The sequence below is a fragment of the Thamnophis sirtalis genome, unplaced genomic scaffold (genome assembly GCF_051295495.1).
Source record: "Thamnophis sirtalis isolate CommonGarterSnake01/CBP01778 unplaced genomic scaffold, rThaSir2_p1.2 scaffold_12, whole genome shotgun sequence".
NCBI lineage: Eukaryota > Metazoa > Chordata > Lepidosauria > Squamata > Natricidae > Thamnophis > Thamnophis sirtalis.
The window spans coordinates 58,836,324-58,861,129 of NW_028261392.1; the positions used below are offsets into that span (position 1 = coordinate 58,836,324).

At 41.0% G+C, this 24,806-nt stretch overlaps 1 protein-coding gene across 1 annotated transcript in view; it reads left to right on the plus strand.

Annotated features, from left to right (window-relative positions):
- Positions 1-22,961, plus strand: part of BRINP2 (BMP/retinoic acid inducible neural specific 2) — a 156,829-nt gene extending 133,868 nt beyond the window's left edge. Inside the window, exons 7-8 of the mRNA XM_087726799.1 lie at positions 7,189-7,411; positions 20,851-22,961. Coding sequence (XP_087582925.1) covers positions 7,189-7,411; positions 20,851-21,964 — 1,337 coding nt within the window. The 3' untranslated portion in view covers positions 21,965-22,961. The remainder of the gene's footprint in view (positions 1-7,188; positions 7,412-20,850) is intronic.
- Positions 22,962-24,806: the final 1,845 nt, after the last annotated feature.

Genomic DNA, 24,806 nt, shown 5'->3' on the forward strand with positions numbered 1-24,806 from the left:
CCTGTTCCTGTGTAAGAAATGTATTCTGATTGGTTGTCAGACTCCCATAGGGCCATGCAGGAGCAACTCTCTGGGCTGAGTTTTGAATCCAGGTTTAGTTGAGTTCTCAGATGCCATGTGGTCAGTTGAGTAAAGGGCCAATATTATCATGCCTTTACTCCCATTCCCCCTGGGGCTGCAATGGAGAAGTCTTTATTATGTAAAAGGGACTAGCTTGGCCGTCCTAATGGCCCATTAACAGTGGGGATGGGCAGGGAAGCTACAGGTAACTATTCTGTCTTTCAAAATATGTTTCTTTCTTTTCATATCCAGAGAAATATTCTGCCTTTTCAATATTTCCTAAGATATTTCATTTTTCTGGGAGAGGGCTGGATGATAACTTCCTACAACGCCTAAAATATTCTGTCATTTATAAATTCAACCTTACACAAATTAGAAGCCCATTGTGACTGTGGTTAATCAATCCATGTAAACGGCTTCATTGTTATTTGAAGAAATAAGTTGCGTCCCCAGTTCTAATACTTCTTTGAAGTAGATATTAATGTGGTTTCTTTTGTGAGAATGACTAATTTTTGTTACTGATTGTCTCTCTGGAAGGGATACCCATATTAGTCTGCTGTGTAATCAGCGAGATTACATGGCTGTAATGTAATGTAACACAATACATGCTTAACTGCTTGTGACATGTTGGTCTTCTCTTTTCTAAAGCCTATTGTTTTCATTTTACTTTAGAAAGGTATTACAAAAAATTAAGGGTCTGAACCAGGTTATAGGATGGGCAACCAAAGCTTATAGGCTACACATAGCCTCCAAGAATCATTTTTTGTAGTCCCTAGAACTGCCTAAGATTGTAGACAGTTTTTAGCAGATCAGCCTTGGAGGAAAAAGTTCAAGACAAATAATTTGATGGAGTTAAGATGATTAATTTACTTTTACTTCCTAAAAGCTACCTAAATATTTCAATCTTGTCCCTTTTGGTAACAATTTCAGATTATTATTATGCCCTTGGATTCCTCGAGGGTAGCATTAATAAAATAATAAAAGTATGATCCTGGCTACAGAGGTTATTTCACTCCTATCCTAGTGAACTTCAGATAGTGGCATTTCAGCTGATTCCCCTCCCCCTCTCTCTACCCCTCCCTCCCTCTTTCTTCCTATGTAAGCATCCTTCCTGTATTTTGCACATTATGTGGGTTTTTTTAGAGCAGATCGTATCATGAGCTTGAAGTCAGAAAGAGTGAGAAGTGTGCAGAAATGTTGCTTTTTGATATGTTTGAATCCTCCACCTCTGACTTCAAGGAGTTTGGTCTGTTTATATAGATAGCTCTGCTCCATCTCTTCAAAGTGACCCAGGGTGAGAGCTATTGAGTGATCCAAACTGACCATTCACAAAAATCTCAGGTATTTCAGCTTTATTCTCTTGATCCAAGTCACTGCGACCTATGGTAAATAGCTTAACACGTATTCTTCATTTATTATTTAATCATGCTTAATTCCAGGGAATTCAATTTAGTCTGGAAAGGCCTTTAAAAATAAATGTGCTAATCTTAGAGGTAGTATTCAGCAAGCTCTCTCCAGTTCAGGCGAACTGGTAGTGGCAGCTGTGGGAGGCTCCGCCCACCTGCCCCAAGGTCCTGCGTGAGCACTGCAATGTGCAGAAGTCGGTGCACATGTGCAGATGTGGTACGTGTGCTCACATTTGCAAACCGGTAGGGAAGGTGAGTGAATCCCACCACTGGTGTAGACAATGTGATTTGGACTGCAACTTCCATAGCCCTTTTGTAGAACTGATGGGAATTAAAGTGAAATATTTTTGAAGGGCATTAGACTGCCAATTTCTCTACTAGATACTCTAGAAAGAAATACAGGGTACTGTACAGGGGTGGGTTTCTCCCGGTTCGTACCGATATGCTAGAACTGGTTCATGAAATTAGGGCGTACCTTTTGGAACCTGTTCCAAAAGGTAGGAAGGAAGGAAGGAAGGAAGGGGGAGAGATACACACAGGAAAGGAAGGAAGGAAGGAAGGAATGGAGGGAGAGTTAGAGAAAAAAGAGAGAGACAAAGATAGAAAGAGAAAGAAAAAAGAAAGAAAACGGAAGTGGGAGATAGAAAAGAAAGAAAGAGGTGGAGAGAGACAAAAGGAAGGAAGGAAGGAAAGAGTGAGTGAGTGAGTGAGTGAGTGAGTGAGAGAGAGAGAGAGAGAGAGAGAGAGAGAACTCATGACCACAATTGAGCCCAAAATTTTGGTTGCTAAGCAAGAGCATTGTTAAATTAGTTTCACCACATTTTCCAAGTTGGCCACACCCACCCGGTCACATGCCCACCAAGCCACACCCACCCAGTCACATGACCACCGAGCCACTCCCACAAAACAGGCCACACCTACAGAATAGGTTCTAAAATTTTTGAAACCCACCCCTGGTACTGTATAACCTTCGAATTGCAAGAGTTTATAGCAGCCTAAGCTACATAGGTGGAACATGGTCATATAATTAATAATAATAAGCTTTAGGAGAAGAGGGACTGTCTGAGAGTTGTTACAATTGATGGGACCAGCAGCAGAATCAGGTTTGTAAGAGCACTAAGAATTATCCGTAAACCATCAGGTTGAGGGTGTGATTACTTCCATTCATTCACAAATAGAAATCTGATTCCTGTTCCACATGGTTGAGAGAAAAATGAAATTGGGTTTTGGCATATATGGGTAAGCCTAGATTTTTTTTTAGATATTCTGTGTTTGGAACATAAATGAAAATATGCCTCACTTTCAAATTTACAATACTCAAGCACTCTTGTTTGCTGAATTAAAACAGAAGATAAAAAAAGAGTCCAACTTCGTATGTGAGTTAACATTATATACACTTAGAAGAATATTATTCGATGGATTGAGTTTTTAGAATGTTTCTCAAGCATGACCAATTCATATTCTCTGCATAAGAATTCTCTACAATTATCTGTGCATTAGATACTTTTTCCCCTCTAACTCAAACGTATTTGAAAAATATGATTACTATCATACTTTCAACAAATCATTTGACATTCTCTCTTATACCGTATATACTCGAGTATAGGCCGACCCGAATATAAGCCGAGGCACCTAATTTTACCACAAAAAACTGGAAAAGTTATTGACTCGAGTATAAGCCTAGGGTGGGAAATGCAGCAGCTACCGATAAATTTCAAAAATAAAAATAGATACCAATAATGCCATTGCCCATTGAATAACATATACAGCCTGCCTGTGCCCATTAAATATACAGTAGCCATTGTAAAAATTTGCTCTGCATAACAAATTATTATCACACAATACCGGTGTATTCAATGAAATACTTCACTCACCTCATGATGCTGATGTCCCGCTGTGATGATGATGTCCCGCCTCCTATGACACACGGCACAGTGATTCCTATCATTGGATCACTGTACCAGAGGAGGTGGGACATCGCTATGTGGCTGCTTGCCATAACAAGGAGGAGGTGGGACATCGTTGCAGAGCGGCAGGAGGGGGAGGAAGGGAATCGTAAGATAGCCCTGCATTACATTAGAACGTGAGGAGGGGGGATGGTGCGGTGCACGCTGCGCGGCAAACTGACAGAGGGAGGGGAAACTCAGGGGCGCTGGGCCATTCACGAGCGTCACCCAGCGGCATGGCCCCGCCCCTTTTTCTCCTCCATTTCGGGCAAATTTTTCACTGACTCGAGTATAAGCCGAGGCGGCTTTTTTCAGCTCAAAAAGTGGGCTGAAAAACTAGGCTTATACTTGAGTATATACAGTATTTATTAATTTATAATTTAAGTTTGTGTCTTACCTACCACCTCTGGGGATGTGGTGCTCAAAGCAGCTATCGATTGGGGTTTTTTAAATGAAGTAATACAAACAGTTTAAATCTAATTACCTATACATAAATATACGATGAAATAGATGAAGGTTTACAGAAGTTTTCATTAGTGTCTTAAACATTTAGAAAAGTCATGTATACACGATCGTTGTTAAACTCTGTGTTTTGAATTTTACATTTCAGTTAAAAATCTTTTTTATTTACTCATCAATAATCATATTTATTTATCAAACTTCTTAACAGCCCATATCCCTCACAGAGGGGCTCTTTATATAGTTCTACTAATGTGCCTGGCATATTTTTGCAGAGTAACAGTTTGAAGACTTTAGAAGAATCAAAAACTCAAGATAAGTATAAGATAAAGAGAGAGAGATGGAAGGAAGGATATGAACAGTATGTGTTCTGTTCAGTTGAATGTTGTCCAGTAGAGAATAAAGATATTTTTATTCAGTTTAAAATATGAGTTGATATATAAAAAAGGTGGTCAATACAATTACATCAAATACAGGATACTTACTGGGTTTATACAATATATATGGACACCATAGCTCTTAAAACAGGACAAGAAGTATTGGATTCAGCTTCAATAACATTTATCCAACTAAAATTGCTTTTCCTATAATTTATTTCCCAGTACTCTTATGAATTTCCAAAGAATGTCAAGGTGGAAGGTTTTAAAAATATATTGAATTCTTCCCTCTCTAAATTGAATATAATATGTCCGCTTCAATAATTCTGTGATAAGCCAGTGCTTATTTAACAAGTGAGGAATGGAGGTTAGAGATTAAGGGCTGGAATCCTTCTCCTACCATTGACTCCAAGTTTTCTAAGCTACTAACCAGAGACCAAACAATCTGTAATTGAGAAAGATGCAAGGTATGGGAGCCATTTACTTCCATCCATATTAATGCTTTTTCTTGGGTTATGTTACCCCAGTGACTTTAAGATGGAGACCAATTCTAAGTAAACCCACACATATTAACCTCCCCCACCCCCCAAATGTCTGAATTGCAGTTGGGGTTGTAAGAATTGTAAATACGACAGATCCTGACAGAGATACATACAATGAACATGGTCTTTAAGGTGGCTACCCCTTTTAATTAGCAATAGCAATAGCAGTTAGACTTATATACCGCTTCATAGGGCTTTCAGACCTCTCTAAGCAGTTTTACAGAGTCAGCATATTGCCCCCACAATCTGGGTTCTCATTTCACCCACCTCGGAAGGATGGAAGGCTGAGTCAACTTTGAGCCGGTGAGATTTGAACCGCTGAACTGCAGATAACAGTCAGCTGAAGTGGCCTGCAGTATAGACCCATTCTCAAATTACAAAATTGAAAGGAGAGACTTGGAAGTTTCTTATTTGTAGGATGTACACTTCATTTGGAGAATAGATTTCAGTGAAGTACTATCAGAATTCTGACAATTTGCTAGCTATAAAATAGGATGGTCTGAAGGCATTTCTGCTGATTGGAACTGTGCGAGCTCTCCAGTAAATTTAAGCACCTCTGTCCCCAAAAATATGAAGGAAGCAAGATACTATTATCTCAGTGGGTTCAGGATAAATCTTCTTTTCTCAGTGTTCTTCTCCATTATTTGGTCCCCTACCTCTCCTGTAAGTGATATGTACCCATTGGAGGGAAACACAATAACTAAATCCTGTGAGGCACAAATGTAAATTAATAAGTCATTGCCCAGTGTATTTAAAAGGTAGAATAATCCATGTAAATTACTCAAAATTATTGGACATCATTTAAAAAGAAGAATATTTATTATCGTTTCAATAGAAATCAGTACATTTCATCCTAGTGTGGAATAATATTATCATGGGATCTGAATTCTTGTTTGCTCTGTTTTCCAAGGCTCATTGTTGATGATCAATTCATAGTCCTTATTTCTTTTTTAAATTTAGGAGCCACTGGCCTTACCTTTCATCATTAGCAACCTCAAGTAGAGAGCCAGTTTGGTCTAGTGGCTCAGGTACAAGTCTAGAAAGCAGAAGCCCATGAATTCTAGGCCCGCCTTAGCCATGAAATGGTGGCATGATGGCTCAGTAATTAAGACATGGGGCTTGTTGAGCTGAGGTGGCGCAGTGGTTAAATGCAGCACTGCAGGCTACTTCAGCTGAGTGCAATTCTGCAGTTCGGTTGTTCAAATCTCACCGGCTCAGGGTTGACTCAGCCTTCCATCCTTCCAAGGTGGTAAAATGAGGACCCGGATTGTTGTTGGGGGCAATATGCTGACTCTGTAAACCGCTTAGAGAGGGCTGAAAGCCCTATGAAGTGGTATATAAGTCTAACTGCTATTGCTATTGTTGTCTGGAAAGCCGGCAACTCAGGTTCAAGACCCAAGCTGCATACAACAGGGTGAGCTCTCATTCTTACTCCAGCTGCTGCCAAGCTAGCAGTTTGAAAGCATGCTAATGCAAATAGATAAATAGGTACCACTTCAGTGGGAAGGGAACAGCACCCCATCACATCATTCTGGCCACATGAGCATGGAAATGTCTTCTGACAGTGCTGGTTCAATGACCTTGAAAGGAGCCCCATCCCCTATAGTCAGCAAGACCTAGCAGAGTAAAATCTGCAGGAACACCTTAGCCATGAAAGCCGGTTCCACCACAAATCCGCGAAGCCCTTCTGCGCGGAGACATAAGCGTGAAGACTAATTCGCGCCGTTCTAAGCGCTAAGGAAAAACGCGACCCTACCGCGATGACATAATCGCGGAGGGCAAAATCGCGCATTCCCAAACACTCACTACCCTAAACCTAACCCTAACCCTAACCCTAACCCTAACCCTAAACCTAAACCTAACCCTAACGCTAAACCTAACCCTAAACCTAACCCTAAACCTAACCCTAAACCTAACCCTAACCCTAAACCCCTAAACCTAATCCTAACGCTTACCTTAAATGAAGTCGGCTTTCTGCCGCGGCGCCGTTTTAAAGCGCCCTTATGTTGCCGTGCTGTTGTCGCGGCGGTGATGATGCGCGGTGATGATGTTGCGGCTTTAGCGCCGTGATTTTATCGCCGCGATTTTGAACAGCGCGGTTTTGTCATGCCACGATGAAAGCCTACTTGCGTGACTTTGGAGCAATCATCTCTCTCAGCCCAACTTACCTCACAGGGTTGTTGTCGTGGGGAAAATAGGAGGAGGAAGTTGCATTGGTTATATTTATCATCTTGAGTTATTTGTAAAAATAATAAAGGCGAAATATAAATGAATAATAAGTAGCGTGGTCCAAGGCTCAATTAATGCCATGGTACTCTAATTATTGAAACAAACTACAGCAATTTTGTGGTGTTTTCCAGTGTTTTCCTGCCGCTGACATTTTGTTTTGTTTCCCCAGAGGAACTACAGTCTCTTGTGAAGAAGCTACCAGTGGATCGCTTCTTGAACATAACTGCCATCTCCCAATATTGGGCAGCAGATGTTGATATTCAGCATCACTATCAAAAACTGGGCATGACTTTGAAGATGCTATCTAAGAAAAGCCATCGGATTGTCCGACGCCTTTTCAATCTGGCTAAACGCTGCCCCAGGCAACCTCGCTTCAAACTCCTGAAGGAGAGGTTAGTTAAATTATGGAACAAATGTGATCGTTGCATTGTAAATTTAATCCTCCAGATAGATCTACGCAATTCTAATCGGGGACAAAAATTCAGGGAAAAGGTAGGTTGTAAGCAGTGGTGGGTTTCAAAAATTGTTCGAACCTACTTTGTGGGTGTGGCCTCCTTTGTGGGAGTGGCTTGCTGCCCATGTGACCGGATGGGAGTGGCTTGCCGCCCATGTGACCGGATATGAAGATGCCGATGACACTTGTCAGAACCACCTTAAATTACCTCACACACAACACTGGCATGCATAAGAATAGGATGTAAACTTGTTTTTTAAAAGGCATCTTTGGTTTGCGTTAAAACAACTTCAACACGCGCAATGTTCTGATTTCACCACAAACACAGTTGTCATCCTTACCTTTCACAGAGGCACTGAGTTTTATAAATAGGAGCAAGATAGTGTAGAATAATCATATCCAAGGACCAGTGGTGGGTTTCAAAAAATTTTGGAACCTCTTCTGTAGGTGTGGCCTGCTTTCCGGGTCCACTGGTGGAACCTCTTCTAACCGGTTCAGTAGATTTGATGAACCGGTTCTACTGAATAGGTGCGAACTGGTAGGAACCCACCTCTGGTTGTAAGTGAAAATTAGAGAATGATTCATTTGGAGGTATGCTATATTAAAACCCATTCATGAAGTGTTTTGAAATCTAAGTGGACTTGACTTTGGAAATATTTCTGGATATAATTTTTGCATGATTGCTGCAATCAACCGTGGAATTTCAAATAAGCTTCAAAATATTAGCCACTTAGCTTAGAAGGAAAATGGAATTGGAAAATGGAATTATAGTCAACAATTTCTTACCTTCACTCTCTAGCAGTGGACTATCAGGTGTATTACCTAAATATCTATGCAGGTATTTCTAAAACTGTCCAATATAAAAAATAGCAATAGCAATAGCAGTTAGACTTATACACCGCTTCATAGGGCTTTCAGCCCTCTCTAAGCGGTTTACAGAGTCAGCATATCGCCCCCACAGTCTGGGTCCCCATTTTACCCACCTCGGAAGGATGGAAGGCTAAGTCAACCTTGAGCCGGTGAGATTAAAACTGCTGAACTGCAGATAACAGTCAGCTGAAGTGGCCTGCAGTACTGCACCCTAATCACTGCGCCACATTTCCTTATTCATTGCATCAGCATGTAGGTAACCGTTTTTATTTGCTCTAGGAAAGCCAGTGATCTTATGATAGGGAGAACCAATTAAAGTATGAAATGAGAAAAAAAAATCCCTGCTATCTTTCTCCTGGCTCTTTATATCATGCACATGCTAAAACGTAGTATTGCAGTATTTTACTAGGAGGCAAACTGAGGTGGAAGGGATTACTATTTAGATTGTAGAAAATCGTTGCTAGAGCAAATGTATCCTTCTGCTCTAGATGCACAGAGGTACAAGAAAGTATGATGCTAAAGCAATAGCAATAGCAGTTAGACTTATATACCGCTTCATAGGGCTTTCAGGCCTCTCTAAGCGGTTTACAGAGTTAGCATATCGCCCCCACAGTCTGGGTCCTCATTTCACCCACCTCGGAAGGATGGAAGGCTGAGTCAACCCTGAACCGGTGAGATTTGAACTGCTGAACTGCAGATAACAGTCAGCTGAAGTGGCCTGCAGTACTGCACCCTAACCACTGCACCACCTTGGCTCTAAAGAAAGTTAAGGGGCAAGAGGAATAACAAGAAAAAGTGAGAATAAATAACAAAAAGGATAAACTTAGGGAGAAAGGAAGAAGGAAGCCCCTCTCATATATTTCTCCAGTACCCCCAAGATCATAGACCAATGAATAAATGCTTCTCACAAGCTTCTTTGAATCCACCTGAGGAGAATAGACAGTCAATAGTTCAGGGACACAGTAAGAAATATTGGTAAAAGAGGGTACTTGTCCCAAAGACACTAACATCGTTCTATTTTAGCCTTCTACCACCCTGCTTATTTTTTTTTAGAGTTGAGAGGTATCATAGTTGGCACAGAACAACAACCAGCAATGAAAGGGGAAAGAAACATCTGAGATAATGCTCAAAAAGAGGGAAAAAGCAAAGGAAGCCTTTTAACTCTGCAGAATTCTTGAGATACAGAGGCAGAAATTACCATGACCCTTCTAGTTAGTCCCAAGTGCAGTTGACCTAACAACTGCTTTCAAACAGATATTACTAAACATGTCGCTGAAGAAAAGCGCAGGTCAGGGAAGAAGTGGTGAGGACACAAGAAACAGCTACTGTTAAATTAAATTTCTTAAATCTACCGTAGATTAGTCAGGACTGTAGGCTCCCCTGAGCCCTCACCAGGTATTTCAAGGGTTAGAACAAGTGAAAAGTTTCATGCGCCTGCAAAACAATAAAAACAAGATGTTTCAGTTTGCCCTAATGTGGAATTCCTTGCAGTGGCAAAGTGTATAATGCTGTAGCTTTTGTTGCAAATGCAACAGCCAAAAAGGATTGGGAAAAAAATATGGATTACAAATTTGGTGTGCTATGAAAGGTCAGCAAATCACCAAAGAGTTTTCCATAGGTGGAAACAGTTTAAGTAGATATTAAGATCAACGATTGCCATAAGTTATAAGCATCAAGAAAAAATGTCATCAGTCTGTTCAGAGACAACTGTTAATTAACAGATTAACAGTGTTGGAAGGGACTTTGTAGGTCATCTAGTCCAAGACCCCCTTTCCCCAAGCAGGAGACCCTACACCATTTCTGACAGATGGCAGTCTAGTCTCTTCTGTGGGGAAGGTCGTGGGGAAGGCAGGCAAGCAGGCTTGCAGTGAGGACTGTGTGGGAGGTAACTGGGTGAGAAGCGAAGGAAGAGTCACCAGGCAGAGATCAGCTGGGCCGTGGGGTCGAGGCAATTGAGGGAACCAGAGAGAAGAAGCAGCTATGCCATATGTGCAACTCTAGGCATCGCCCAAGGAAGGCAAGGTGCAATAAGGAGTGAGTGGCAGGGGTGGGGGTGGGACGGGCAGGGAGGGGCATGGCCAGCCAGTGGTGTGATTAACAACCAGTTTGCCTGAACCAATCAGTTGTATGCTCCAAATAGTGGACATTTCCTTAAAATTTAAAATTCATAGCTGGACTTATGCTATATTCCAAGTGTATATAAGAAGAGGCATCATCTCACAATTTCTACACAGCCCTACACATTGGAAAAAAATGAACTAAAACCATAAAGAGTATTCGGCGACTTCAGCTAGTCCAGAACGCGGCCGCGCGAGCAATTGTGGGTGCACCTCGTTTCACCCACGTAACACCTATCCTCCGCGAGCTGCACTGGCTGCCTGTTGATCTCCGGGTACACTTCAAGGTGCTAGTTGTCACCTACAAAGCCCTTCATGGTATTGGATCTGGGTACTTGAGAGACCGCCTACTGCCAATTACCTCCACTCGACCAATTAGATCCCACAGATTAGGCCTCCTCCGAGTTCCATCAGCCAGTCAATGTCGACTGGCAACCACGCGGAGGAGAGCCTTCTCTGTGGCAGCTCCGATCCTATGGAACGAACTCCCCATGGAGATTCGTACCCTCACCACCCTCCAGACCTTCCGCATAGCCCTTAAAACCTGGCTATCCCGACAGGCCTGGGGCTAAAGACCTCACCGTACCCGAATAGTATGAATGTTGTGTTTTTTAACGAAGTACTGTCCTATATGTAACTTGGTTTGTCCCCCCCCCCTCCTTCTGAACTGTGAGCCGCCCTGAGTCCCCCCAGGGAAAAGGGCGGCATACAAATATTAATAAATACCAAATACCAAAAATAAAGTTATGGCAGCAAAAGTCAAAGAGAAGTTTTGACAAATATAAAATCAGCAAGGTATTATGACACTATGATTTTGAATTGCACATTTGACATCAGTCATATGGAACTTGAGAATTGAATCATGTATTTTGTAATAGCAACAGAAACTTTGAACATATCCCTGTTATAGGGCCGTTATAGAACATTTTCTTGAATTTATTGATACTTCTGGTACTACAAGAACTACTAATATGGCAAATGTACTTCTTAGAAAGCTGGAAGAAATGAATTAGAAGAGCTGGCATAAGAAGTCGGGACTATGATTAAGATACCCATATAAGAAAGCAGGAGTAGCATTTCTTTTTTTTTAATCCCTTATAATTTTCCTTCACTGAATTTGCCTGCCAGTGATGCTGCATCAGCTTTTATCAAGGTTGCTGAATTTTTAAAAATAATAGAAAGCATCTATTTTCTGCATCAACCTCTCTATAGGAAATTTTGAAATCATATCTTGGAAATTCCTCTGTAACACTAAAATCACAGAGTGCCATAAAATGGGAAAGTTGAGTTGATGAAGTTTATCAAACAGCAGGTTGGGAAGAACAAATGATGCCATAGTTTCAATTAAGGAGAATAAACTTTAATAGGATTTTTTTGTGTGTGAAAACAGTGGGAACCAGCAGAGACATCTAATGTCAGCGTTCCAAGTATCATGTAGAATTAAATCAGAGTCCAAGGCAAAACAATCCTTAAAGTTCCAATTTAATAAAGCAGACATCTTAGCACATCTGTTAATCCCAATTCTGGAAATGACATCAGAATTCCACCCAATTAAAAGTTCATGATCTTGTCCCCACACCCACAATCCATCACATGGTCCAATCTTCTTCTTCCATGCTGGCATCCACACCCAGCTGCTTCCGGTCAGGTGTCAAAGTACTGAGACAAAGGATGACCTTGATCTTCTAGAAAAGAATGAAAACAACACATTCCACAATCCTACTCCTGTCTATTCCCCCCTCCCATCAACTATACTAATGAAACAGCATAATGAAATAAGAGAAAGTGTGGCAGGCCAAAATTCTAAAAGGAATATAATTGCAGGCCTAACATCTAACTTCATATTTCTTATGGCTTAATGATTGAAATAAATGTGAGCAAGAGATTCCAACATGCTAACTCTGAAAGAAAGAAAAAGATGGAACAACGGGTGAAAATATAGTCATATCTATAATTTTACCAGTCAGATAATGTCTGCATAGACGTTCCCACTCACTTAAGTATATAACAATCACTGGAAAAAAATTCATTATGAGACATGGGATAATCCCATTAAAATCCCTAAACACAAGTAGAAAGATTTAACCTTATACTAGATTGTGTGATGCTGAAAAACATTTCCTGTAGCTGAAAGAGCATAACAATACATTTGAGATGATAAATGATACTCTAAAATTCCTCTTGGTATCTGAGAAAAACATACACAAACAATGGAAGGGACATTACTAGCAATATTGAGACATGACATGTTCAATATCGATGAAAGTGATTTGGGAGATAAATTGGAAGCCTTTTCAAGATTGAATCAATAAATAAAGACTGCTTGATCAATGCCATCATCCTTCTTTATTGCTCATTCACCATCCATGTATGCTGAAGTGTGCAACAATGCACTCTGAAGATTTTTGGCAATATAACAACACTATCTCCCCAGATAGTGTTAGTAAGCCATTAGTAAGTTGACCATTAGACCCTGAAGAAATTTTCAGAACACTTAACTGGGAGATGAAGGTATCAATGCTGGTGGAAAGAAAGTAAACTCTTCAAGTTTGCAATGACATTGTGAACATCAGGTTCCAAGAGGAAGGCCCAAGGAAGTGGGCAAGGATCTCAGAGCTGAGACTGCAGCCATCTTTCTGTTCTATTCTATTCTATTCTATTCCATTCCATTCCATTCCATTCCATTCTATTCTATTCTATTCTATTCTATTCTTCTATTCCATTCTATTCCATTCCATTCCATTCTATTCTATTCTTCTATTCCATTCTATTCCATTCTATTCCATTCTATTCCATTCTATTCTATTCTATTCTATTCTATTCCATTCCATTCCATCCCATTCTATTCTATTCACATTTCAGAACCACACATGTCCCTCAAAGAGGGATTTATAGTTTGGTCTAGGCATAGGTCTGTGAGAGACGGGTTGGTCCACTGATGCTTAAGTAGTAATCTATTGTTTCTGTAAAAAACTATCATTGAACCCAACCAGTTTGAGCTCTAACCACTGAGCCGAGGTGGCGCAGTGGTTAGAGTGCAGTACTGCAGGCTACTTTAGCAATAGCAGTAGTTCGGCAGTTCGGCGGTTCAAATCTCACCGGCTCAGGGTTGACTCAGCCTTCCATCCTTCCGAGGTGGGTAAAATGAGGACCCGGATTGTTGTTGGGGGCAATATGCTGACTCTGTAAACTGCTTAGAGAGGGCTGGAAGCCCTATGAAGCGGTATATAAGTCTAACTGCTATTGTTATTGCTAATTTTCATTCTGTTTTCAACCTTTCCTTTTTAAGGAAGATTGTCGAAATGGAAGCTGCACAATAGCTACACAGTACCCTAGAGAAAGTGGACCTATTTTAATCAGGTTTCAGGCGACACTTGCCTTTTAGGATACCATCCCAGATTGGCTTCAACCCTCCTGGCTTTTTGGAAAGCTTTTAAGAGCTGGCTGTTTTCCTGGCTGTGGGAATTGGGAGGTTTCCTTTAGTTGCCTTTTTTTTGGCTTAGCTTTCACCGCATAAAACCAGTCCTCCAAGAAATGAAAAATGCTAAAGCAGGAGCAGAGTGCCATAGTACTATGAGAAATGAGCCATAGCTGTTAAGTGTGTAACCTGAAAAAATTAAAAGCACAGAAGCTTTGAGTAACACAGCAAATGATGGGAAGGCAAATACTAATCATCAAAGTGGCATAAAAATTAAAGTATAAATTGATGTGCCAGGTTTTACACATGGAAGACAATTAATGGGTGTGAAGGACATGTTAGTGGACCTGCAACTTTAGATGCTCACAAACTCGACCATCTATGAGTTGTAGTGATGAAAATATAGAAAAAAACTTGTACCCAGTTGGTACATTATAGCATTGGCCTGTAGGCACTACAAACGCCAGATGGTATTGTTGCTTTGGGCAATGAACCTACCTGAATGAAGTAGCAAAGTTCTGGAGTGTTTCCCTTTCCAAATGCTGTTCCTCTGTCCTGACTTTTAAAGTTGCCCAGGAGAGAATACAACTTCTCCAAGTGAAGTTAAACAAAATACCACATAATTACAGAGAAGATTCAGGGTAGCCTTGACTTACAACCATTTGTTTAGTGACCTGTTGTGGCCCAGCAGGAGCCGTTGGAGCTGAAAACAGACTCCGACAGCGAGGAGCCTTATGACTCGGCTCTGGAAGATGTGGAGGACCCTAGACAGGGTTCCGACTGAGCAGGGCTCAGAGAGACTGGTTGGACACCAGGAGGCGCCTGAGGCATGGAGCAGTGGTGAAAGCCAAAGGGAGTGTGCTCCTGACGTCAGGCCTTGGAGCAGTGGGGAGGAGACAAGGGAGTTGGTCCTGGACGCCTGGCAACGGCAGGCAGATTGACGTAGAGAACAACTACACAGGTTCAGAAGATAATTGGACCCAGGTGGTTGTAATTAGGCTCCTCTCAAGATAGTATTTAAGGAGAGACTCTGGGAGGAGCCTGGTTGCAGGATTCAACTTAATTCTCAACGCTGGAGAAGCTGTTATCTGTATCTGTCGGAGTCTGGGTTGCTGCCAAGGTTTTTTATCTGTTCGTTGTGCTTGGGCTTTCAGCCACCAAGATATATGTTTCCTGCTAATAAAGTGTTGTGGCATTCCAGCTAAGCTTGTCTCAGCATTTGTTACTGGACGGAGGAGGGGGTCAGAACAGTGACCATTGGAAGTTACAAAAGTACTGAAAAAAGTGACATATGACAGCATTTCCAATTTATGACCATTGCAGCTTCCCTGTGGTCACATGATCAAAATTCAGATTCTTGGCAACTGCCATGTTTTTGGGACAGTTGCAGTGTCCAAGGGTCATGTGACCACTTTTTGCAACCTTCTGACAAACAAATCCACTTAATAGCCATGCTACTAAGTTAACAACTGCAGTGATTCACTTCACAACCGTGGCAAGAAAGGTTATCAAATGGGGCAAACCTCACTTAAGAACTGCCTTGCTTAGCAAAGAATATTTCAGACTCAATTGTGGTCATGTCGAGGACTACCTGAAAGCATGAATTGCCCAGACTGCAGACTTTCAGAAGGCTTTCAAATCTTTGCACCCAAGAAAGCCACAGAAAGCATAATTCTGATTATTCAAATAGATAAAATTCCAGTCCTTCATCTGAAAAAAAGAAAGCAATAGCAATAGCAGTTAGACTTATATACCGCTTCATAGGGCTTTCAGGCCTCTCTAAGCGGTTTACAGAATCAGCATATCGCCCCCACAGTCTGGGTCCTCATTTCACCCACCTTGGAAGGATGGAAGGCTGAGTAAACCTTGAGCCGGTGAGATTAGAACCGCTGAACTGCAGATAACAGTCAGCTGAATTGGCCTGCAGTACTGCACCCTAACCACTGCGCCACCTTGGCTCATTAAAGAAAGAAAGAAAACACAAAGATTTATGTTTGCTCTTTGGTCATTTAAAAGTGACTTGAAATGTTCAAACAAGGTATTTTAGGTCATTCATTCTCTTGTACTGTAATTGCAGAACACTTCCACGAGAAAAAGAAAACAGGATGAAGCATAATTGAGGATTCTCTGGGTTTTGGCCTAAGCAAGGAGCATAGCAGTGGTGGGATTCAAATAATTTAACAACCGGTTCTCTGCCGTAATGACCAGCAGGGTAGGTGGGGCTTGGTGGTCATGTGACTGGGTGGGCATGGCTAACTCATGTTGAGTTAGCCATGCCCACCCAGTAACATGATGTTCACTCACGTTGATGGGCGCTTCACCTTAGCTGTTACAATGTAATTAAGGTTAACCAGAGAGGCAGTTTCTGTAAGGAGGGCAATAAAGATTAAGCTAGAAACAGCACCAGAATGTTTCCTTCCTGCCTTCCTTATAGGATTAGCCTATAAAGTGGAAAAAAACAAAAGGAGATTTCTTCCAACAACCGGTTCTCCGAACTGCTTAGAAAGTTACCAACCGGTTCTCCCGAATAGGTGCGAACTGGCTGAATCCCACCACTGGAGCATAGGAATGTAGTTTGAACAATTCCCAACTTTAGAAACAAAAATATTGGGACCAGGCTGGCTAAAACAGACCTGCCGCTGTTTGCATTAGGATACAAACAAGGTAAATAACAGGAGAGGAATTAAAGAATTGGAGCTGAAATATGATTAAACATTTACAGTAAGTAGATGTGCAAATAAATGCTCGATTTATTTTTACTCATTTTTATTCAGAGATTATATGGAATTTTGTCATCAGCTTTTCTAATAGACTTTTCAAAATACAATTATATTTAATAGATGATTTTTTGCATGCAGCTGTTCTAGTTTAGGATGCATCTTTCTTAAAAGTGCTTTGCACTTTTGCAGTTCGGCGGTTCAAATCTCACTGGCTCAGGGTTGACTCAGCCTTCCATCCTTCCAAGGTGGGTGAAATGAGGACCCAGACTGTGGGGGCGATATGCTGACTCTGTAAACTGCTTAGAGAGGGCTGAAAGCCCTATGAAGCGGTATATAAATCTAACTGCTATTGCTATTGCTTTTGTTGGAGGGAAGGGATGTATCCGTGTGTTTGTGCACATGGAAAATGATGACTGCTAACATACACCATGTTTTGCTGGCTGTTCATCACCACAATGATGAATCTGCTTGCAGACTATATCATTTTGCTCCCACTAAAATTTGTGGCAGTGGTATTTCCATCCTTATGCTCTATGCCTTAATAGATATTGAAAGATCATCAATATTTGGAGTAACTCAGTGAAGCTTCATATTTCCTCCATTACTCCATAAATTCGTGAGTGGTGGGGGGCAGAAAAGGATTTCAGGGAGATGGAGAAATCTTGGAGAATGTTTCTTTTGTACTTGGGAAGTGGAAAACTCTTTTTTATCCTCATTCCAAAAATGGCTAAAAAAAATTCCTACCCTATTTCTCATGCCTAATCTTTAGATGCTTAGGGGTATGAATCTGTTATTTTTGTGAGGAGTCAGTCTGTCTTGTCTTCTGTTCATTCCTTGGTTTAATTTAGAGTACTGAAATGTTGGGATTGATTCACAGTCTGCTGCCCTGTTCACATTGTCTTTTTAATTAAATCATAGCTCATAAATGAATCTTGATGCAAAGATGTGATCATCTAAAGTTTTTTTTTTTATTGAGACTTAAAGTGCATGTTAATCAGTGTATCAGTAACCTTAAGAGAATGAAAACTGCAAATTGAGAAATATAGCAAACAGCCAAATATGTAAAATGAAAAATAGAGTTTTACTGGATTGCAGGGATATAAATATAGTAAAAGGCAGGCACAAGGAGTCTATTAGACACTCCCTTATCCCCCATTCCTTATCCTACATCTACAACAAATGTGGTCATGTTGAATAGAGCTATCATATCTGGGCTGCAAAACTGACTTGCCACTGGGTGGGAGAAAAAAATAATAATAGTTTTCTGAATCCCTGTGCTCCCACCTCCTCCAGTTTTCTGCATGGCAGATATGGGAGCCCAAGTCTGGAGCCATAGCAGAGGAAGGATGCAGAAACAGAACAAAGACCTATGTTGTCAATGTTGGTTCAAAGGCTCTTGTCACCTTAGCAACAACAGATTGGTAGTAGTGACCTCAGAGACCTCAGTGGCTTCCCAACTGATTGCTGCTAGATGATCCTCTTTCTTGCAAAGGAATGAGATGAGAGAGAGAGAGAAAGTATATTTATTATATCTAGGCTGCTGTGATCATTGGATGGCAACAAAACAAAATCTATATCTATATCTATCTATGTATCTATCTATCATCTATCATCTATCATCTATCATCTATCATCTATCATCTATCATCTATCATCTATCATCTATCATCTATCATCTATCATCTATCATCTATCATCTATCATCTATCATCTATCTATCTATCTATCTATCTATCTATCTATCTATCTATCTATCTATCTATCTATCTATCTATCTATCTATCTATCTATCTATCTATCTATCTATCTATCTATCTATCTACCTACCTACCTACCTACCTACCTACCTACCTACCTACCTACCTACATACCTACATACCTACCTACCTACCTACCTACCTATCATCTATATCTATCATCTATCTATCTATCTATCTATCTATCTATCTATCTATCTATCTACCTACCTACCTACCTACCTACCTACCTACCTACCTACCATCTATCTATCTATCTATCTATCTATCTATCTATCTATCTATCTATCTATCTATCTATCCACCTACCTACCTACCTACCTACCTACCTACCTACCTACCTACCTACCTACCTACCATCTATCATCTATCTATCTATCTATCTATCTATCTATCTATCTATCTATCTATCTATCTATCTATCTATCTATCTATCTCTATCTCTATCTCTATCTCTATCTCTATCTCTATGTATCTATTTATCTCTATCTCTATCTATCTATCTATCTATCTATCTATCTATCTATCTATCTATCATCTATCTATCTATCTATCTATCATCTATCTATCTATCTATCATCTATCTATCATCTATCTATCTATCTATCTATCTATCTATCTATCTATCTATCTATCTATCTATCTATCTTTTTTCTATCTATCTATCTATCTATCTATCTATCTATCATCTATCTATCTATCTATCTATCTATCTATCTATCTATCTATCTATCATCTATCTATTTATCTCTATCGCTATGTATCTATCTATATCTATCTATCTATCTATCTATCTATCTATCTATCATCTATCTATCTATCTATTATCTATCTATCTGTCTGTCTGTCTATCTATCTATCTATCTATCTATCTATCTATCTATCATCTATCTATCTATCTATCATCTATCTATCACCTATCTATCTCTATCTCTATCATCTATCTATCTATCTCTCTATCTATCTATCTATCTATCTATCTATCTATCTATCTATCTATCTATCTATCTATCTATCTATCTATCTATCTAACCTTTTGTTGCCATTTATTGGTCATCTCCATTTTTGCAACCCAGATATGTTTTGCCTTAGAGAGAAAGACTCTCAGGAAACAGAATGTGGAGGATTCTTGTGAATGGAGAAGTGCTGTGCAGTCTGCTATAAATGCTCAGCTATAATCTGAATGGGCAGGTAAAATACATTCCCTTCCCCGAATATGAAGGTTGACCTGGAGTGGGGAAAAACGGACCCTTCTGCATTTGCTTAAAAGTGACCATGCAACACTCCTCTTCCCTTTCTCCCATATAGTCTCAGTTTGCCAGAGCACGGGGGGGGAGTTTGCTGCGACTCTTAGTTCCCCCTCTTGGGAGTGGTCTGAATCTTCTACGGCAGTGGTCTCCAACCTTGGCAACTTTAAGACCTGTGGACTTCAACTCCCAGAGTTCCTCAGCCAGCAAAGCTGGCTGAGGAACTCTGGGAGTTGAAGTCCACAAGTCTTAAAGTTGCCAAGGTTGGAGACCACTGTTCTACGGCATCCCAAATTGTCTGAAGTCTGTCAGTTCCCCTGGCTTTGAATTCTCACCTCAAGTTTGTAGGATTCAGCCCTTGTAATGCGAAGGAAAATATTTCTATTTAGCATATGGACTGAAACTTCTGTTCTGGAATTTCCCCATTTCTTTATTAAATCTATATGCTGCCCATCTCACTATCAAATGACTCTGGGCATCATAAAATAACCATGTAAAGCCATTATAATGTTAAAAACTTTTTTTTAAAAAAGTGAGTATTTAGACAGATTTCAGATATTGCTCATTTATTTTTATTTCAATAGCAATAGCAGTTAGACTTATATACCGCTTCATAGGGCTTTCAGCCCTCTCTAAGCGGTTTACAGAGTCAGCATATTGCCCCCAACAATCCGGGTCCTCATTTTACCCACCTCGGAAGGATGGAAGGCTGAGTCAACCCTGAGCCGGTGAGATTTGAACAGCCGAACTGCAGAACTGCAGTCAGCTGAAGTAGCCTGCAGTGCTGCATTTAACCACCGCGCCACCTCGGCTCTTCTAGAAGGGCTATTATAAGCAGCCCTCAATTTATAACCATCCATTTGGCGACCATGCGAAGTTACAACAGCACTGAAAAAAATATTTATGACCAATCCTCGCACTTAAGATCATCACACTGTCCCCATAATCGTATGGTTACAAATCAGGTGCTTGGCAATCAGCAGGTTTTTACAATGGTTCTGCGGTCAAATGATAGTCATTTGCAACCTTCTGGCAAGCAAAGCCATTCATTCAACTTGAATGAATAATTACAATTCCATGAAGGATATTGCAATGTAAGATTTTCCTTGGGTGGTGGTGGTGGGGGGACGTTTCCTTTTTCTTTGGGGAGTGAGTTGGTGAAGCATAAAATCTGGCCAGGTCAAATGCTCTGCTTCTGAAGTATAATTCCAGAGCTCACGTTTCTCTCTGTTTACCTTATTCCTCTAGGCCTTTGACCTACTGGTGGAGCCACGTTCAGTCCCTCCTTTACTGCAGCGAGGCCTCTGTGAGAGGGACATTTGTTGAAGAAAGCCGCAGCTGCATCTGCCCTAATGATCAGCCTTCTTGTCAGGTCACCATCCCTTGTAGTGCAGGAGAAGGGCCAGAATGTGCTGCCTGTGCAGAGGATAACATCACCCAGTGTGGATCCTGCAATTCTGGCTATATCCTCACTTTAGGGTTGTGCCGCCCAGAGGTGGCAGAGTCTCTTGAGCATTACCTAGGTCTAGAAACAGACCTGCAGGACCTGGAGCTCAAATATCTTCTGCAGAAGCGGGACAGCCGCATTGAAGTACAGTCAATCTTCATTAGCAATGATATGCGCCTGGGGACATGGTTTGACCCTTCCTGGAGGAAGAGGATGCTGGTGACGCTGAAAAGCAACAAGTACAAGCCAAATTTGGTCCACCTCATGCTGGCCCTCTCCCTCCAGATCTGCCTCACCAAGAATAGCACCTTGGAACCAGTCATGGCCATCTACGTCAACCCCTTCGGGGGTAGCCATTCCGAAAGCTGGTTTATGCCTACCAACGAGACTGGCTTCCCTGACTGGGAAAGGACTAATGTAGATGCCTCTGGCCAATGCCAAAACTGGACTCTCACTTTAGGCAGCAAGTGGAAGACCTTTTTTGAAACAGTCCATGTCTATTTGCGGAGCCGCATCAAATCCCTTAACGACAGTTCTAACGAAACCATCTTTTACGAGCCTTTGGAAACAGATCCTTCTAAGAACTTAGGGTATATGAGAATCAACAGCTTGCAGGTCTTTGGCTACAGCCTGCCATTTGAGTCCGATGCCATTCGGGACCTTGTCCTTCAGCTAGATTACCCCTATACCCAAGGATCCCAGGATTCTGCTATATTGCAACTGATTGAGATCAGGGACCGAGTCAACCGTCTCTCCCCACCGGGGAAAAGCCGCATTGATCTTTTCTCTTGCTTGCTTCGTCATAGGCTCAAACTCGCCAACAATGAAGTGAGTCGGATCCAGTCTACCCTCCAGGCCTTCAATGCCAAGCTCCCAAACCCAGTGGAATATGAGACTGGGAAACTTTGCAGCTAGCCTTAGGGGTGGGTAGGGCTACTCCCGTAACCCCGGAGAGGAGAAGAAACTGCAACAATCAAAGGCCTTACTTTAATGCCAGCCGTTAAATTCCACGAGACAGTCAACAACCTGCCTCAGATGATCGCAGGCTCTGTGAACTTTGGAAATACGTTATGGCACATCAATCTTTGGAATCGTTTGCCTGAGAAGAGGCCTCAAGGCAGTGCTGCTTCAAATGTCCTACTCGAACACTGAACAAGGTTATCGTTTTCCCTTTCCTGCTGACTACATCGAGAAACTATGAAGGAACCGGTAGACTTGGGAAAAAGCAAGTGACTGAAAGCAGCATGACAGGAATGGCAATAAAGCCTTCTGCTCTCTGTCTGGCAGTTTTGGCTAGTAAGCCCTTCAAAAGACGGTGAAGAAGAGTTAGGCATGGTTCTTGCAGGGGTTTTAAGAAAGCCTAGTTTGAAAACCCTCTTTAGTCCTTTGCTTTCCTTGATACTGTTTACTTTTGTATTATTTTTATGGGTGTTTCTAACAATGGCATGGGCTTCTCTACATTCCCTTCTGAAACCACCACCTAAGCACCTCTTTCTCAGAAGGTAGCTCCATTTCTGTCCGTTGGGGGAAAAAATGCCTTTCAAAGAAAGAAGTTTAGGAATCAAGTTTCAACTGACACACCAAGTCCCTGCTTTCACTTTTTTTCATTTGATTCCTGGAGCACATTACAAGCATTTAACTGGCTAATATCATTTGGGATATGAGAAGTGTGCCTAAATTATCTCTTTTTCTCTCTCTCTCCTTACTATGGAACACATCACACTCTTCTGTCCCTTTTAATCACGCGGTTCTCTCATATGTGGCTGATTTCATAGGAAATTACGAAATTTCCATCCAGGAAAAGTGATGCAGGGGCAATTATTCTTAAATGTACAGTATATTTGGAACCGGTTTGGTTTGGCAAACAATATATTCTGTCCAAATATATTAATAATATATTATATATAATATATTATATATAATATAATATAATATGTATATATATTCGTAGATTTTCACGGGTACAGGCATGTAGGTTTTGGTGTATACGGGTCTTTTCCCCCGTAAGATTGAGAGTATCTTGGCAACGTTTCAACGAGGTCCCACTCGTCATCTTCAGGCTGGTGTCTTCGGCCTCGTGCCTGTTTTTTTTTTCTCGCACAGGCACGAGGCCGAAGACACCAACCTGAAGATGACGAATGGGACCTCGTCGAAATGTCGCCAAGATACTCTCAATCTTACGCGGGAAAAGACCCGAATACACCCAAACCTGCATACCTGTACCCATGAAAATCTACGAAAATATATATATATGTATATGGAATTTGTTGTTAAATATAATTTGGAACTTCTTTGGTTAGGCAAACAGTATATTGTGTCCAAATATGTAACAATATATATTTTTTCCAAATACATATTTGGAAATTGTTGTTAAATACAGTATATATTTGGAAATATATATATATTTAGAAATTTACTTATGTACTTGTTTAAAATGATTGGCTTTTTAAAAAGCATTTGATTTTTGCAATTTAAAAACAAATTGGAATGGAACATTCCATTTCGTTGTGTATACTGCTGCACACCTCTTAGCCAAATGTATGTTTTATCATATTTTATGACGGGGAGGGAGAGATTCTCATTCCCTCTCTCCCCTTCTCCCTCTCCCTCGCTCTCCTTCCCTCCTTCCCTCCCTCCCCCCTCTCTCTCTTGAAGAAAAAAGGAAAGCAGTAAACAATCAAAATACTTTACATTATTTCTTCAATAGTCTGCAATTTGTGCAATGTGTGAATGTGTTCTCCATTCGTAAATGCAAGGAAGAAGACCTTTGAATCCAGCTAAATTTACTTCAGCAATAACTTCAGTGATTAAACTCCCCATTTGTGTACTTAATTTCTCCTGAACTTGCAACGCAGACGCGACAGAAGTGAAGTTATTGCTGCAATAAACTACTGTTGTTGGAGAGTGTGAACATGTCCCTACTGAGGTCAGGAAATTGAAAGACAGTTTTGTGAACAGAATGAAAGATGCCGAGAAGGAATTCAGACAAATACCTTTTTCTGGTGTAAACCCCTGTCCCTCTCTTTCTTCAATTTCTGTGGTACTAATTAATAGGGCAGTTGATTTCTCCATAGTCACACAACAATCTTGTACCAAATCAAGGGTGTTGTTGTCTGAGGCACCTGCCTTATTTCAATGGTATTGCACATCCTAGAGGTAAGCACACATCAGGGTCATTAATTGTAGGATTTAATTATCCAGGGTTGGGCACTGAAACTGCAGTGAAAGGCTCCTCTCATTTTCTTCTTACCATTCACAAAGGAGTTGCAATTTCTGCTTTGCTTTCACCCTGTTTCCTTGCCAGTTGTAATAATCTGGCTTCCTTTGGACAGTTTAGCTAACTTGCTTCTAATCAACGGTGATGTTCACTTGACCTACACTCAGTATGTCACCCAATACTGGACTCATTACACGGGATAGCCATATTGACTCCTCCCGTGACCTGACAAATGCGCGCACGACAAAAGCGTGCTGACAAAAGCGTGACGAGAAAACCGCGATGTCCTAAATGCGCCCACAACACCACGCCCACAAAAGCGCAATTTAAGTTAAGGTAAGGGTTACGTTCAGGGTTAGGTTTAGGGTTAGGATTAGGTTTAGTTAGGTTTAGGGTTAGGTTTAGGGTTAGGTTTAGAGTTAGGGTTAGGTTTAGGGTTAGGGTTAGGTTTAGAGTTAGGTTTAGGGTTAGGTTTAGGGTTAGGTTTAGGGTTAGGTTTAGAGTTAGGTTTAGGGTTAGAGTTAGGGTTAGGATTAGGGT